At 42.7% G+C, this 14,950-nt stretch overlaps 1 protein-coding gene and 1 long non-coding RNA gene across 9 annotated transcripts in view; one reads left to right on the forward strand and one right to left on the reverse strand.

The window, feature by feature from the left end:
- Nucleotides 1-14,950, reverse strand: part of CTNND2 (catenin delta 2) — a 528,002-nt gene that overhangs the window by 17,990 nt on the left and 495,062 nt on the right. For all 7 annotated transcript variants that reach the window (XM_079984908.1, XM_079984909.1, XM_079984910.1 and 4 more), the window contains one exon: nt 3,656-3,782. In XM_079984908.1, the coding sequence (XP_079841034.1) occupies nt 3,656-3,782 (127 nt within the window). The remainder of the gene's footprint in view (nt 1-3,655; nt 3,783-14,950) is intronic.
- The window catches only part of LOC307220971, a 54,177-nt gene that overhangs the window by 11,228 nt on the left and 27,999 nt on the right, over nt 1-14,950 (forward strand). The window lies entirely within an intron of this gene.

Consider the following 14,950-nt stretch of genomic DNA (forward strand, 5'->3'; position numbering starts at 1 on the left):
TAAATCATGCAATTTTTCACTAAGGAAAAACCAGTATTTTCTTTCTCTTACACTGGAAGCTACTTGACAAACAAACACCCTCTACAAAGAGAAAGGAACGTGAATTAAAAAACCCTTTCTATATTAATAAGAACAATGCTTTACCTTGCACAGTATTTCAGGAAGGACCCCCCTCCCCTTAATTGGCATGGATTATAACAAAATTGTCCTTCCTTTCAACAAGGATGTTTTCCTTAAAAAATATTAAAAATCTCTCTCTCTCTTCCCCCACATCTACCCCCACCCCCTTAGGAGACTTGAGAGAATAAAATTGCCTGGAATGAGTAAATTGTTGTAACAAATGTTCATCACAATGAAAAACATTCTTAAGTGGCACCAAATCTAACCAGAATATGGTAGATAAAGGAAGGTCTCTCAAGGTTAGGTCCTTTATTAAAGGATGCTAACAGCATTTTTCTCCATTGATTCCACTAACAAGAAAAAAGCTGCCACATTATTGTGGTGGCCTTGGCAATGTCTCTAGTAATAAAAGCCTTTGTGATTGCGAATGAATTCATGGCAAAGCTGTCAGCACCACCATCTATATCATTCTTGTTAAAAGTGAATTATTACTGAGCAGAAGACCTTCTGCTGTAATAATAAAACTGAGTATCTATGAAGTGCACAAGTTCTCTCAACCAAGTGACACTCACAAATAGCCCCAACAAGTTCCAACATGTTACTTTTTAAAATTGTTATTTAGTCGTTTAGTTGTGTCCGACTCTTTGTGACCCTATGGACCAGAGCCCGCCAGCACTCCTGTCTTCCACTGCCTCCCGCAGTTTGGTCAAACTCATGCTGGTAGCTTCGAGAACACTGTCCAACCATCTGGTCCTCTGTCGTCCCCTTCTCCTTGTGCCCTCCATCTTTCGCAACATCAAGGTCTTTTCCAGGGAGTCTTCTCTTCTCACGAGGTGGTCAAAGTATTGCATCCTCAGCTTCAGGATCTGTCGTTCCAGTGAGCACTCAGGGCTGATTTCCTTCAGAATGGATAGGTTTGATCTTCTTGCAGTCCATGGGACTCTCAAGAGTCTCCTCCAGACCAGAATTCAAAAGCATCAATTGTTGGGCAATCAGCCTTCTTTATGGTCCAGCTCTCATTTCCATACATCACTACTGGGAAAACCATAGCTTTAACTATACGGACCTTTGTTGGCAAGTGATGTCTCTGCTTTTTAAGATGCTGTCTAGGTTTGTCATTGCTTTTCTCCCAAGAAGCAGGTGTATTTTAATTTCATGACTGCTGTCACCATCTGCAGTGATTATGGAACCCAAGAAAGTAAAATCTCTCACTGCCTCCATTTCTTCCCCTTCTATTTGCCAGGAGGTGATGGGACCAGTGGCCATGATCTTCGTTTTTTTTTTAATGTTGAGCTTCAAACCATAGTTTGCGCTCTCCTCTTTCACCCTCATTAAAAGGTTCTTTAATTCCTCCTTACTTTCTGCCATCAAGGTTGTGTCATCTGCATATCTGAGGTTGTTGATATTTCTTCCGGCAATCTTAATTTTGGCTTGGGATTCATCCAGTCCAGCCTTTCACATGATGAATTCTGTATATAAGTTAAATAAGCAGGGAAAAAATATGCAGCCTTGTCGTACTCCTTTCCCAATTTTGAACCAATCAGTTGTTCCATATCCAGTTCTATCTGTAGCTTCTTGTCCCACATAGGAGACAGATGAGGTGATCAGGCACTCCCTTTTCTTTAAGAACTTGCCATAGTTTGCTGCGGTTGACACAGTCAAATGCTTTTGCGCAGTCAATGAAGCAGAAGTAGATGTTTTTCTGGAACTCTCAAGCTTTCTCCATAATCCAGTGCATGTTTGCAATTTGGTCTCTGGTTCCTCTGCCCCTTCAAAATCCAGCTCGCACTTCTGGGAGTTCTTGGTCCACATACTGCTTAAGCATGCCTTGTAGAATTTTAAGCATAACCTTGCTAGTGTGTGAAATGAGTGCAATTGTACGGTAGTTGGAGCATTCTTTGGCACTGCCCTTCTTTGGCAGGCTTTTAAAATTGAGAGTTGGAAAACATTTGAAACTCATATCCCTTTATACCTGCTGACTGTCTATCTTTATGGGCAACCAGAGAGCTCCTGGGGGCACCCAGTATTTCAGGGTTATCTTTCTTGTGAAGCTGTGGAGAGATGGTGGCTCTTCATTTCCTCTTGTCTATCATCTATCATCTCTCTCTCCATCTAGCTACACCCAATTATTGACTTCCTTGCTCTGCTCACAATTAGATCGTATTTGCAAGCAAGTCTTTTTTCATGAGTAGGACATCCCTTCTGGAGCAGAGCTTGCTCAAAGTCATGGGAATAATTTCAGGCTCCCCACAGTGGTCATAACCAACTACTGTCTCCTGGGGACATCTGAGAGTGCTGTTATTCCAGACCTCCCCGGGGGGCTGGCATGCCCACTAGCTTCAGCAGTGATGAGCTGGGTAGGACACAGATGAAGCTGCCATGCCCATCATTCACAGTCAAGTAACATGGAAAATTGTAATTATTACTGATAATTACGTAGACAGAATTTCTTTAAAAGCATGTTGCTTCCGACGTTGCTCTGTAGGGTATGGCTTGATTATCAACAATTTACAGTGGTACCTTAGGTTACATACGCTTCAGGTTACAGACTCCGCTAACCCAGAAATACTACCTCGGGTTAAGAACTTTGCTTCAGGATGAGAACAGAAATCACGTGGCGGTAGTGCAGCGACAGCGGGAGACCCCAACAGCTAAAATGGTACCTCAGGTTAAGAACAGTTTCAGGTTAAGAACAGACCTCCAGAACAAATTAAGTTCTTAACCAGAGGTACTACTGTACAACTATCTAACCAAGCACATGGCTAAGTAGAGATTTAAAGCAAAGTTACTAAGGTTGAAGTCAAATTATCTATTGGCTCAACTACTTTCCTGTGTTGAATCAAAGCTTAACTTTTCCAGAAGCTCTGCAAATGCCATCTTGGTAATCAAGATAACCCCACAATTAATTGGTAGTTGTAACAATGAGCTCATATATGTTTACATTCACTCACTCTGACATATGCTAATTGGCTTGTTTTGATGTTATCCTTATCTTTGGGGTCTGAGCTCAGAAAGGGGAATTACCTGTAAGACTTGGGTATTTGCCACCAATTCCCTCATCTTCTCAGGGAAGTTTCGGCCGAAGTGACACATACTGCTTTGTATATATATATATATATAGAATGCATGAATGCTTGCTCGGGTGCGGACAAGTCATGATGACCTATCACTGTTGTGATGTCCATCTGGTGTTGGTGTTACAAGTTTATACCGTTTTTTAAGAAAGCACTAGAACTGGCCGTTCTGGAGTTTTTGACATCCTTCTTTGGATGTTTTTGACATCCTCCTTGCATCAAAGCACTCTCTCAGGACCTCATTTCGGCCTGTGGTTCAGAACACACAAACCCCCAAAAAGAAAACAAGAAAACTCTCCTAGTACTAATCCTAAAGACAACTGTGACCCACTTTGTGGTTTATCCTGATTGTTTTGCTGTCAGGAGAGATGGAACATCCACAGAAAGTTAACATATACAGACTGGAGATATCTTCCCTTATGATGGGTTACTTCCCAGCTTATTAATAAATTTGGGCTTACCTGAACGGTTGTTGGGAGACATGCGCACAGGAGAGATGGAGGGCGTACGCGATGAGGAGTACGGCCTTTGCCGATCCCTCTCTATCGTTGAAGATGAGGCTACAAAGTGATACTGTGACCATCCATCCTGCACAGGGATAACATATTGGGGGGGGATGACAAAATCAGCAAAAAAATATACTCACGTTCAATGTTTGAGAATAAAACTTAAGTAAGCCAAGTTAGGAATAAATAGTTTAATATGCTATCTTTTACAGACTGGTCTTGCTCCTCATCAACGGACAGATCTCTCGCACGATCCTTTTTAATATATCCTCTTTTTAAAAAAATAATGTTCGATTTCATGTATTATTTATCGCAAAATTCATATCCTGTCTTTCGTTGCCAAGCGATCCCAGAGCAGGTCGCAATGATTAAAAACACATCATAAAGTCAGTCAAAAACCTTGCACCAGAATGAGAATTACCATTCAGTTTGTAAGTGTGAGTGCACTATTATTGGATTATCGACAACGCTCGCACCTCCTGACCAATGTACACACATGCGGTGGTGGAATGAGTCTGTGTCGTAAGGTCTGCCACTCACACTTAGAATGCTGGAAAATATTACTCAGATATGGGAAAATGTAATCTATCATTAAAAATAGCTTGGTGATCTTTCTTGGATTTTCAATATATGAATGAGTATGAACAAGATTTTCTGTGTTTCCTATTTTAACTACTGAGTAGTATCCAGCTATGTCACATGCTCAGAGGAGAAATCAATGGACTTAAATGCCTATTATGTTCATTGATTTCAGTGGGTCTACTCTAGGTATGACTTTATTGGATATCACTCGGGGCCTTACCCCTTTTTTTGTTCTGCCGCTGCTCCAGTATTTTTGCTGAAGGAATATTTACATTCTAAATTGGAACACCTACATCCAATTATGAATAAAAGGTTATGGGATGAACCTGTCTGAATTTTTAAATTTTTTAGTGGGAGAGTTAAGTACTTTCTTAAATCTCTGCCAATGATATTAATGAGAGTAACAAGTACTTGATTGGATTGTGCACTTATTTTTCTGTACTCAATGTTGATTTTCCTTTCAGAAATAATGATTGCTAATTTGCAAAATATTCACATATATAAGTAGAGCAAAAGTGAAAATCTGTCTTTTCCCTTCACCCGGTATGCAAAGTCAAATAGTGTAAATTGACTAGTATAAGAAATAAAAACAAAACTTTATAAGTGAAATCTAACATCCTTAAGGCTCAGGCAACTCAAACAATCTAATCTATATATCCTTAGACTGTTGAGGGTTAGATAAGAAATTGCAAGAAAAGAAAGAAAAGAAAACAGCCAATAGAAAAGAAATATCTAGTAATGACCATTAGTCCTTACTACTACTGATAAGACAAGATTGTTTAAATCCACACATTCTCTCTCAGGAGCCAGATAATTTGTCTAAAATCAGACAAAAGGTAATGCCAAATATATTATCTTCAGCTACACAACTACTGATGTTTATTAAGTATTAACTGAGGTAAGAATTATTACAGAACATTCCATGGCCAGCAGAACTAAACACAATACTTCAAAGTCCTTGAAAAACCTTTATTTCTCTCACTTATCCATATTGAAAGCTAGATTCTACATGGCTTTTCAAATCAAACCTCATTCTTAATCCTTCATCAAATATACACTATAGCTCAGATTAATTTGGCAAGCAATAGATTGTCAACATAGTGGGTGGAATTCAACATCACACTAAGACAATAATTCAATCAGTGTGAGCATTCCTGCTTGCCAGATGGAACAACCACTCCTTTCTTCCCCCCCCCCCAAATGCTGTTCTGGGTGTTCTCCTGACCCCCCCCCCCAAGAGTGGACGGGGTGGGGAGCCCCATTGGCTAGCACTGGATTATGCTAGACTGGATTTAGCTGAATCCAGCACTCTTTATTCCAAAGTACTCTATTTGACATATGTATGGCTACTGGGTAGGGACAATCTTTTGTAAAATCAGGATAACAAACCCATTTATATTTTTTATAAATAATATAATAAGCAGAGTTCTTTTGATTTTCAGCCACATTCAGGGGTTTTGATTAAATTGCAAAACTCAAGGGGGAATTGAGAAAGATACCTAATTCAGGGCCTTCTAGGGATCTAGACAAAGAACTTCCCCAACTAAATCCATTTGCCCAGGATGTTGTTGTCCAAAAAGAAAATGATTGCTTGTTCAAAGAAGGATGTTTAGCAATGTCTTATGGTGGAACACAGCCAGATTAACAAGAAGCTTAGGTGTGAAAAGTCAAGGTATATCTGATGACTGCAGCTAAAGAAAATAAAACAAGCCCTAAGATAGCCTATTCTCAAATATAATAGAATGAACATGTCTTGAGCATCAACTTACTCCCCAGAGCTTCACATATCAACCTACAAAACCTAGTGACCATATGTCAGCTGCAGAGATTATTCTCCAACTTAGATATGAAATGGCCCTAAAATTTAGATGAAATTAAACAGAGGAATTGAGCTGCAACAGCTGGCATTTATACAACTGTTTTTGATAGACACAGCAATTTTACGTGGCTAGATAAGATATAAAACACTAAGTATCAAGCTGTTTCAGTGCTGGAAGTAATTAATAGATTAAAAATTAAAAGGTGTGCATTTTTAATTACACACAGTAATATATACCATCTATTTTAAATTAATAAGGCTACAATCCTCGAACTGCCAAGACAGTACAACTGAACTCGGTATGAGTGTTCTTAAATTAATGGCTTGAGGAATGAAAGCTTAACAGCATTCGAATCACCTGATCACTTTGAAGTCAATGGAAGTCAATGGAGTTTTCCCCCTATGAATCTAGGCTTGTCCCAAAGGGCTCTTAAAAGCTTAGAGTCAGCTGCAAAGCAGCTCACTTTGTTTAATGCTGATCTCAAAATATCTTTGCTCCAAAGCATACACAGCTCTGTGGAAATGGCTGTTGCATGATTAGAGTGAGAAAGGCAGACTTTTCCCACTTTGCTTAGAAGATTTCACACAGTATTTTGACCTCTCTTTTTAAATGAATTGTTGGAATCCCAGTGGAATGTGAGTCCTACCTCTGACCATCCCTAGATAATCCAACATCTCAGAAACCAGCCAATACAATCAGTGCTATAAGGAGCCTGAACCCCAAATGGGAACTTTACATCATACTTGAGACCCCGGAGGCAGCAAGGGATGGGACAGAGCCACTGCACCCTCTCTTTTAACCATTTGGAACTTTGGTGCTCTGACCCAGACTCCAATGCCATTACAAAATGAACTGGAATTTTTGGAAGAACCAGACACATTCAATACATCTGAGAAGTCTCAGGTTGCATGCACACACTTTGTCAGATGAGAGTATGTAAGACCGTGGAGGGGGGGCATGATCCCACTGTTGCTTCAACTGCTCTGACAGGCACGAACCCGGAAAAGTTAGTGTCAGCTACCTAAATGCTAGAGGTGTGTTTCTGGTGCATCTTAAAAGCTGCTGTAAATGTGTGCATTCATCAATAAAGAATTAACTATCAGCCATTTGCCTTCCTTAGCTAGGTGTGTGCAGGGCAATGCCTTGCCAGAAAGGTCAGCTATGCAGGGTAAAACAAATAATCTACACAAGTTGACTCTTAATATCATAGGAATTTACTGTAGGAAGTCATATGTCTACAACTTGCTTTGATTCTTTGATTATATTATGTTTCAATCTACGGTTGTACCTTGGTTGCCGAACGGATCAGTTGATGAACGCTTTGGCTCCCAAATGATTGAAAACCGGAAGTGAGTGTTCCGGTTTTCAAACGTTCTTTAGAACCCGAACGTCTGGCGCAACTTCCAATTGGCTGCAGGACCTTCCTGCAGCCAATCAGAAGCTGCGCCTTGGTTCCCTAATGTTTTGGAAGTTGAACAGACTTCCAGAACGGATTTCGTTCCGACTTCCAAGGTATGTCTGTATTCTGTTTTAGCTATAATTTGGTTCTGCCCCATCACTATAATCTCACGTCATGCAAAACAAGTTACCACATAAGCAACAGAAAGTTCTCTTTGGGCCAGTCTGTAGTTTGATTTCACGCCACATGTAAATTCGACTCAGCTGAAATAGTGCTTTGTCAGACCAAAGCAAGAAATAAGAAATAAATTTCACATTGCACTGATTCTTCATGGGCATGTCCAGTAAGACCATCACAATATTTTCTAATGTGAGTAATCAAAATATAACATTAGCCTGTCTCGGTTCCAAGAAAACAAGCCCATTTTCCATTTTAAAGGTAAACTGTCAGTAACAAATTCATTAGGCCTACTTCATCAACAATTCCAAAAGCTATTAGTGTTAAATATTTAAACTAATTTTTAGAAGCCAAAAGGGAGTATTTCTAATTTAATGCAGAAATAAATACCACCTGATGTGCTGGCTGCTTTCATTAGTTTGTTTCAGCTCTAGTGCTTCTAATGAAATTTAATTAAATTGATTTGGATACTTAAAAGGTACAGTATATAAGGGTCTCCTGCACAGAAAAAGTAATCTCTCCAGAAGCAAGAGATGTACAAGTGCATTTCTGCACTCAATTTACCTGCCTACATCCTACTCTCGTTGAGCAAAATTAAGACAGAAATACTTGATACATTTAGAAAGACGTCACGTTATGGGAGTTATGGCATGGTTGGCTACTTGCAGTTAAACAGTTAAGAAATGCATATCAAAAGGGGAAAAGAAGGTACTCATTTAATTTTACTAGCATCTCCTGAAACATTTATTCACAAGTATATTATTGGCTACATCTGTTCAATGACTATCTCACCTCCTCCCCCTAAAGCAATTCTATAGAAAGGTGTAAGAGAAACTGGTGGTTGTGGTTTTGCTAGATCATTATGTGCACCTCTCTGATAAGTAGCCAGAGATGAAGTAGGGAATAGATTTTGAGATGGAAAGATATACATGGAGGAGGAAAAGCTAGACTTTCAGGCTCTTAAGACTTCAGCCACTCCTTCTTTGCTCTCCTTAATGCACACATCTCATACCATGTCATGTTTCCTTGAAATACCACAGGAGGTGTGAGCTGGATTTTAGGTGTAAATGTTAAGAAAGCAGTCCCAATAAATCTAAAACTTGTTGCAGTTCTTAAGTATAGATCATTCAGCTGCTGTTAAAAAATAAAAAAGTAAAGCTGAAAGGAATTGGGCTCATTACTTTTGATTAGAGAACTGTGGGTGTCCACTAATATTCTAACATCCCCATCCTGTTATTTATTCGTAGTTTTGCTGAACGGTACCTCAAGGACACTGCAAAAGTGATTACTTATTAATTTACTTATTGTCACGCCTACAAGTACTAATCTCCAAAATTAGGTCATACCAACATGTATTTTGGTAGACATGCTTAGCATTCAATGATGGTTAATAAATATTGTCAAGACTATTTATTTAAAGAACTGTGGTCTTCAAAATCAGTAGTTTGATCCTTTCACCCTTATAGAAGATGCACTGATTATCTGTTAGAGATACAGTGGTGCCTCGCAAGACAAAAAGAATCCGTTCCGCGATTCTCTTCGTCTAGCAGTTTTTTTGTCTTGCGAAGCAAGCCCATTGACGGATTAGCGGATTAGCGCTATTAGCGGCTTAGTGGCTTTTAGCGGCTTATCAGCTTAGTGGATAAGCGGCTTAGCAGCTTAGAAAAAGGGGGGGGGGAAGTCGGAAAAACTCGCAAGACATTTCGTCTTGCGAAGCAAGCCCATAGGGAAATTCGTTTTGCGAAGCGCCTCCAAAACGGAAAACCCTTTCGTCTAGCGGGTTTTTCGTCTTGCGAGGCATTCATCTTGCAGGGCACCACTGTATTCTGAAAAACAAAATCCAACCCCCAAATAATTGAATAATCTGCCTGCTTTTCTTGATGAAAACTATTTCTTAAGAACTACTTAGAATGTTTTCCAAGTTGAAGACACACTTCTGCTCCCATACTTTTTGCTAGTGCTTGATTCCAACCTATGGTACCATGTTTTAAATCACCACCACACCACTTTATTTGTTGCTGATGATATAAATTTGTCTCAAAGCAACGTAGAATTTTTAAAAACGCATATAATACCCATTTAAAATGCATCAAAAGATTTATGAAAACATTATTAAGCAAAAACTAAATGTACAACATCTTCATTGCTTTGCGGACTTCTCCTGATTTGTACTGTTAATTTGCTATACCTTTGCACATCACCTTGGGTTGCCACATGAAAGGAATCTTACAGGATTTGTTTTACTTTCAAAATCTGCTGATTAGGTGAGTCATAAGGCAAGAGAAACCTTCTTTCACCTATAAGCTTCTTAAACCTCCAGTTTTAGTTTTAAGGAGAAAGAAATTCAGGGCTACTTTGCAGAAAGTTAAGGCATATGTTGAGCTTTTTTAAAAAATAAAAATTGCCAAGGCTTACAACCTAGTTTCATGTGTTCTTGAGCAAAGTAATTGCATGAGCAGTGTATTATGACAAAGAGCCATAGAACCAATTTGCCAGAGATACACATGAATTCCAGCTGTCAGCTTGGACAGAAAAAACTGAGCCTATCACACTTCTATTGATTGTGCGGAATCGACAATCCAACACAAGTCAATCGCAAAGCCAAGCTCCTTAGTATTTGGATGGCTAAGAATGACTTTGCAAGGTGTGAAGAGAATGGGCTTCGGTTTGCATGCTTGTGTTTTAGGGACAAGGATGAAAGATGAAGACCACATGATTAGAGACCACCTGGTAGGTCAGTGCAATAATAATCCCTGACCAATGGACATGATGGCTGGAGCTGATGGAGCACAGGAACATCTGGGGTAGACCCATAGGTTCTCCACCTTTGTTGTAGAGACTGTGGTTATGGGCAAGTCAGCACTGACCAATGCAGCAAGCTGTCAAGAGATTGATAGCTGAGATGGGCTGCAGGGCATATACAGAATTCAGGTCAATATAAGATTAGCCTTTAGCCACCAGCTGTTGAGCACAGTACTGTTCAGGATGCCAAGGGGAGACCAGGGCTTGGTGGAGGGCAGCACCCTGCTCTGAATGCAGTTACTTAGGGCAAGTCAATTAAGTGAAAACTTCTAGAGAGCAATACCCAATAATTTATTTCTAATGTGTGTCTACGGAGGTCTCAAAAGCAAGTCAGGCATTGCTTTACCTATCCATAATTAATTATTGATTTCCTGTGTTGTGAATGCAAGGATGACAAGACCTAATCTAATGAATAACAGAGCTGTAAGAACAGGGAGCAGTGTGTGAGACAAAGCATGAAGGACAGAACCTCAGACATAACAGGCCTCATTATTCATATTGTTGATGTTATACAGGGAACTAAATAATAAGCCCTATAAAAGCACCGCCATCAAATCATGTAGGCATTTTTCAAAATAGTTCATTTCATGCAGGTGGCTTGTAAACCCACTCAGAGCGTTGTGGAACCTTGTGACCTGTTTCAAGTCTTTTCTGGGAGAAAATGTGGCTCGGAGGAGTGTGCAAATTTAGTGTAATTGTGGAATTACGATTAGACATAACATGCAAGGGAATTGCATGGTGCAAACTATGCTGTGATATCTTGTTTATGGAGTTGGCATCCAAAGAAATTATTGGGCATGCCAGAAGTATGACTACAGTCATTACAGCAAATTGCCACAGTTTCAGCAAAGTATACTGTGACTAGAAGCTGTGAGGATGTTATGAAAAAGGGGTTACTTCAGGTTTTGAGGAAGGTATACGAGATTTCAGAGTGGGAGGGTTCACTGCGAATGTCAAAGGCTTTTTCTTGCATATAATGAAGGTTAAATGGCAAAAAAGAGCATTTTTGTGGGGTTTTATTTTAAAAAAAATCTTAGATGTATATGTACCTGAGATATAACTACACCTAGTAACTGCCCCTTTCCTGCTTTCCTTACATGGCACCGCAAAGACGAGAGATTGAAGCAAAGAACATGCACAAGCAGGTCTAACCTAGATAACGCTAGTAGGTGGAGGAAATGCAATGAATAGCTTTAATCAAGGCAAGAGAAATAAGACAAACGAGCATTGAAAAATGATACAATTATACCTCACTTCCTCCTGCCAAAACACATGACCGTACACCATCCCCTGCCATTGACCCACACAATCCAAGTTTGAACTAGAACTATAAAACTAAAGTGACTCCATCCAAGACTTCCGTTGTGTAGTAAAATGCTTTAGTGTCTGTGGAAAACAGCCTGAATTCAAGTTATAATCATATGGATCTGGTATTTCTGCACTTAATCTCATGGGCAACAGACCCAGAGAGGAGGAGCAAAGGCTGTAACTGAGCTTCCCATGAATACAGGGAACAGCCTCAGTCACCTCAATGATAATCTCAGTGATGGACTGTCCAGAAGGTAACATAATGTGTTGACTGAGAACTGGAACTTCATAAACTTTCCTCTTCACAGGTAGTGTTCAAGATTTAGCATTGTAGCTACTAATTCTAGATAGGTGTAAATATGAAATTATGGCTAGCCACAGCATTTGAGAGATGCCCAGTAAGTGGTAAGTGGCAAGAGCAGGGCCCTCAAGCACTCACTCAGGACTCCCCTGAGTGAGTGCTTGAGGGCCCTGCTCTTGCCACTTACCATCTGGCCTGGGGCGGGGCCTGAAGCCTCACAAGGACTGCTTGCTGCTTGCTGCCTGCTGCCCAGGAGGACTCCCCTGAGTGAGTGCTTGAGGGCCCTGCTCTTGCCACTTACCATCTGGCCTGGGGCGGGGCCTGAAGCCTCATAAGGACTGCGTGGTGCTTGCTGCCTGCTGCCCAGGAGGACTCCCCTGAGTGAGTGCTTGAGGGCCCTGCTCTTGCCACTTACCATCGGGCCTGGGGCGGGGCCTGAAGCCTCACAAGGACTGCTTGCTGCTTGCTGCCCAGGAGGACTCCCCTGAGTGAGTGCTTGAGGGCCCTGCTCTTGCCACTTACCATCTGGCCGGGGGCGGGGCCTGAAGCCTCATAAGGACTGCGTGGTGCTTGCTGCCTGCTGCCCAGGAGGACTCCCCTGAGTGAGTGCTTGAGGGCCCTGCTCTTGCCACTTACCATCGGGCCTGGGGCGGGGCCTGAAGCCTCGCAAGGACTGCTTGCTGCTTGCTGCCTGCTGCCCAGGAGGACTCCCCTGAGTGAGTGCTTGAGGGCCCTGCTCTTGCCACTTACCATCGGGCCTGGGGCGGGGCCTGAAGCCTCGCAAGGACTGCTTGCTGCTTGCTGCCTGCTGCCCAGGAGGACTCCCCTGAGTGAGTGCTTGAGGGCCCTGCTCTTGCCACTTACCATCGGGCCTGGGGCGGGGCCTGAAGCCTCGCAAGGACTGCTTGCTGCTTGCTGCCTGCTGCCCAGGAGGACTCCCCTGAGTGAGTGCTTGAGGGCCCTGCTCTTGCCACTTACCATCGGGCCTGGGGCGGGGCCTGAAGCCTCGCAAGGACTGCTTGCTGCTTGCTGCCTGCTGCCCAGGAGGATTCCCCTGAGTGCCTGAGGGTCCTGCTCCTTCCTGCCACTTACCACCTGGCCCAGGGCGGGGCCTGACAGGCCTCACTAGGACAGTTGTTGTTACTGCCGGAAGGGCAGAGTGTTTTTAAAATGTTTTTTTAATTTTTTTTATATGTGGGGGGTGGGGGTGGGATGGATGTTTGGTTGGGTTTGGGGATTATTATTTTTTAATTATTTTTTTGATGTTTTGTAATTTTTACATTTTTTGTTTGTATTGTTTTATTGGTTTTGTTTGTTTAAGGTGTTATTTTGTTCTTAGGGGGAGGGTTCAGGGCTGCCGGGGAGTGGGCCCCAGCCCACAAAATGGCTGGGGCATGTTCCACAGGGGGGGATGCACTGGGACAACCGATCTCAGTGATCACGGGTAGGAGGAGGAGTTACGCTAAGACCAGACCATGTCATTACAGAGGAGGCAGGTTTAGTCGTTGTCTGAGGACTATCCCTGCCTCCGGGTCTGGTCCTGACCGGATGGATACTAGAATCAGCAAGGGATACCCACATGACCTGAAGGTGCTGCTGTGCAATGCCAGGTCAATGATTCATAAGACTACTGCCATCCATGACTTGATCATGGATGGAGGACTTGACCTGGCATGTGTAACAGAGACTTGGTTGGATGAAGCAGATGGGCCTGTCCTTGCCGCTGCTTGTCCACCAGGTTTCTCTTACGCACAGCAACCCAGGTCATGTGGGCGGGGAGGGGGGGTTGCAGTGATTTATAGGAAGTCATTAGTTTGCACCAGGCGTCCTATTGGGAAGACCCAGTTTTCCGAGTGCATGTTCTGGAAGTTGGGCAATAGGGGCAGTACAGGATTCCTTTTGGTGTACCGACCTCCCCGCTGCACCAAGGATTCCCTGCCCGAGCTGCTTCAGGTCGTGGCGGATGTTCTTCTGGAGACACCTAGCTTGGTCGTCCTAGGGGATTTTAACATCCATGCCGACACGACCTTACAAGGGGCTGCTCGGGACTTCGTGGAAAGCATGGCCTCCATGGGGCTGTCCCTGAATAAGTCTGGCCCAACCCATAGTCGCGGACATGCCTTGGACCTGGTGTTTACCTCTATGGATGTTGGTGATCTGACACTAAGTAAAAGCGAAACGAAAGAAGTGCCATGGTCAGATCACTTCCTGGTGCAACTGGACTTCTCTGCGACCCATCCCCTCTGCAGGGAGGTGGGACCAATTCGGATGGTCCGCCCCCGCCACTTAATGGATCCAAATGGTTTCCAGAGAGTGGTAGGGGATGCTTTATCCCATGTTGATGGCCTTTCAGCCGATTCCCTGGTGGCCCGCTGGAATGTGGAGTTAACCAGGGCTATTGACTGTTTGGCTCCGAAGCGCCCTCTCCGATTGCATGGAGCCCGGACAGCCCCGTGGTTTTCCACGGATCTGAGGGCAATGAAACAATCGTTGAGACGGCTAGAGCGCCGGTGGCGGATAACTCATTCCGAATCTGACCGGACACAGGTTAGAGCTCAACGTCGAGCCTACCAAGTGGCGATAGCGACGGCGAAGAAGAATTTCTTCACCGCCTCTATTGCATCTGCAGAAAACAGCAGCAGGAGACTTTTTCAGGTGGTTCACAATTTAGTGGAACCACCTGCAACATCGGGGCCCAGTACGGGCCACATGTTCTCCTGCAATGATTTTGCAAAGTTTTTTGCAGATAAAATCGCTCAGATTCGGGAAGAAGTAGACTCCACCGTGGGAGCAGGGCCGGGGCGGGAGAGTGCTAGAGTTCTGTCTAGTCAAGTTGAGTGGGATCAATTCCAATCTGTTAC

The sequence above is a fragment of the Podarcis cretensis genome (genome assembly GCF_951804945.1).
Source record: "Podarcis cretensis genome assembly, chromosome: 7".
NCBI classification, from domain to species: domain Eukaryota; kingdom Metazoa; phylum Chordata; class Lepidosauria; order Squamata; family Lacertidae; genus Podarcis; species Podarcis cretensis.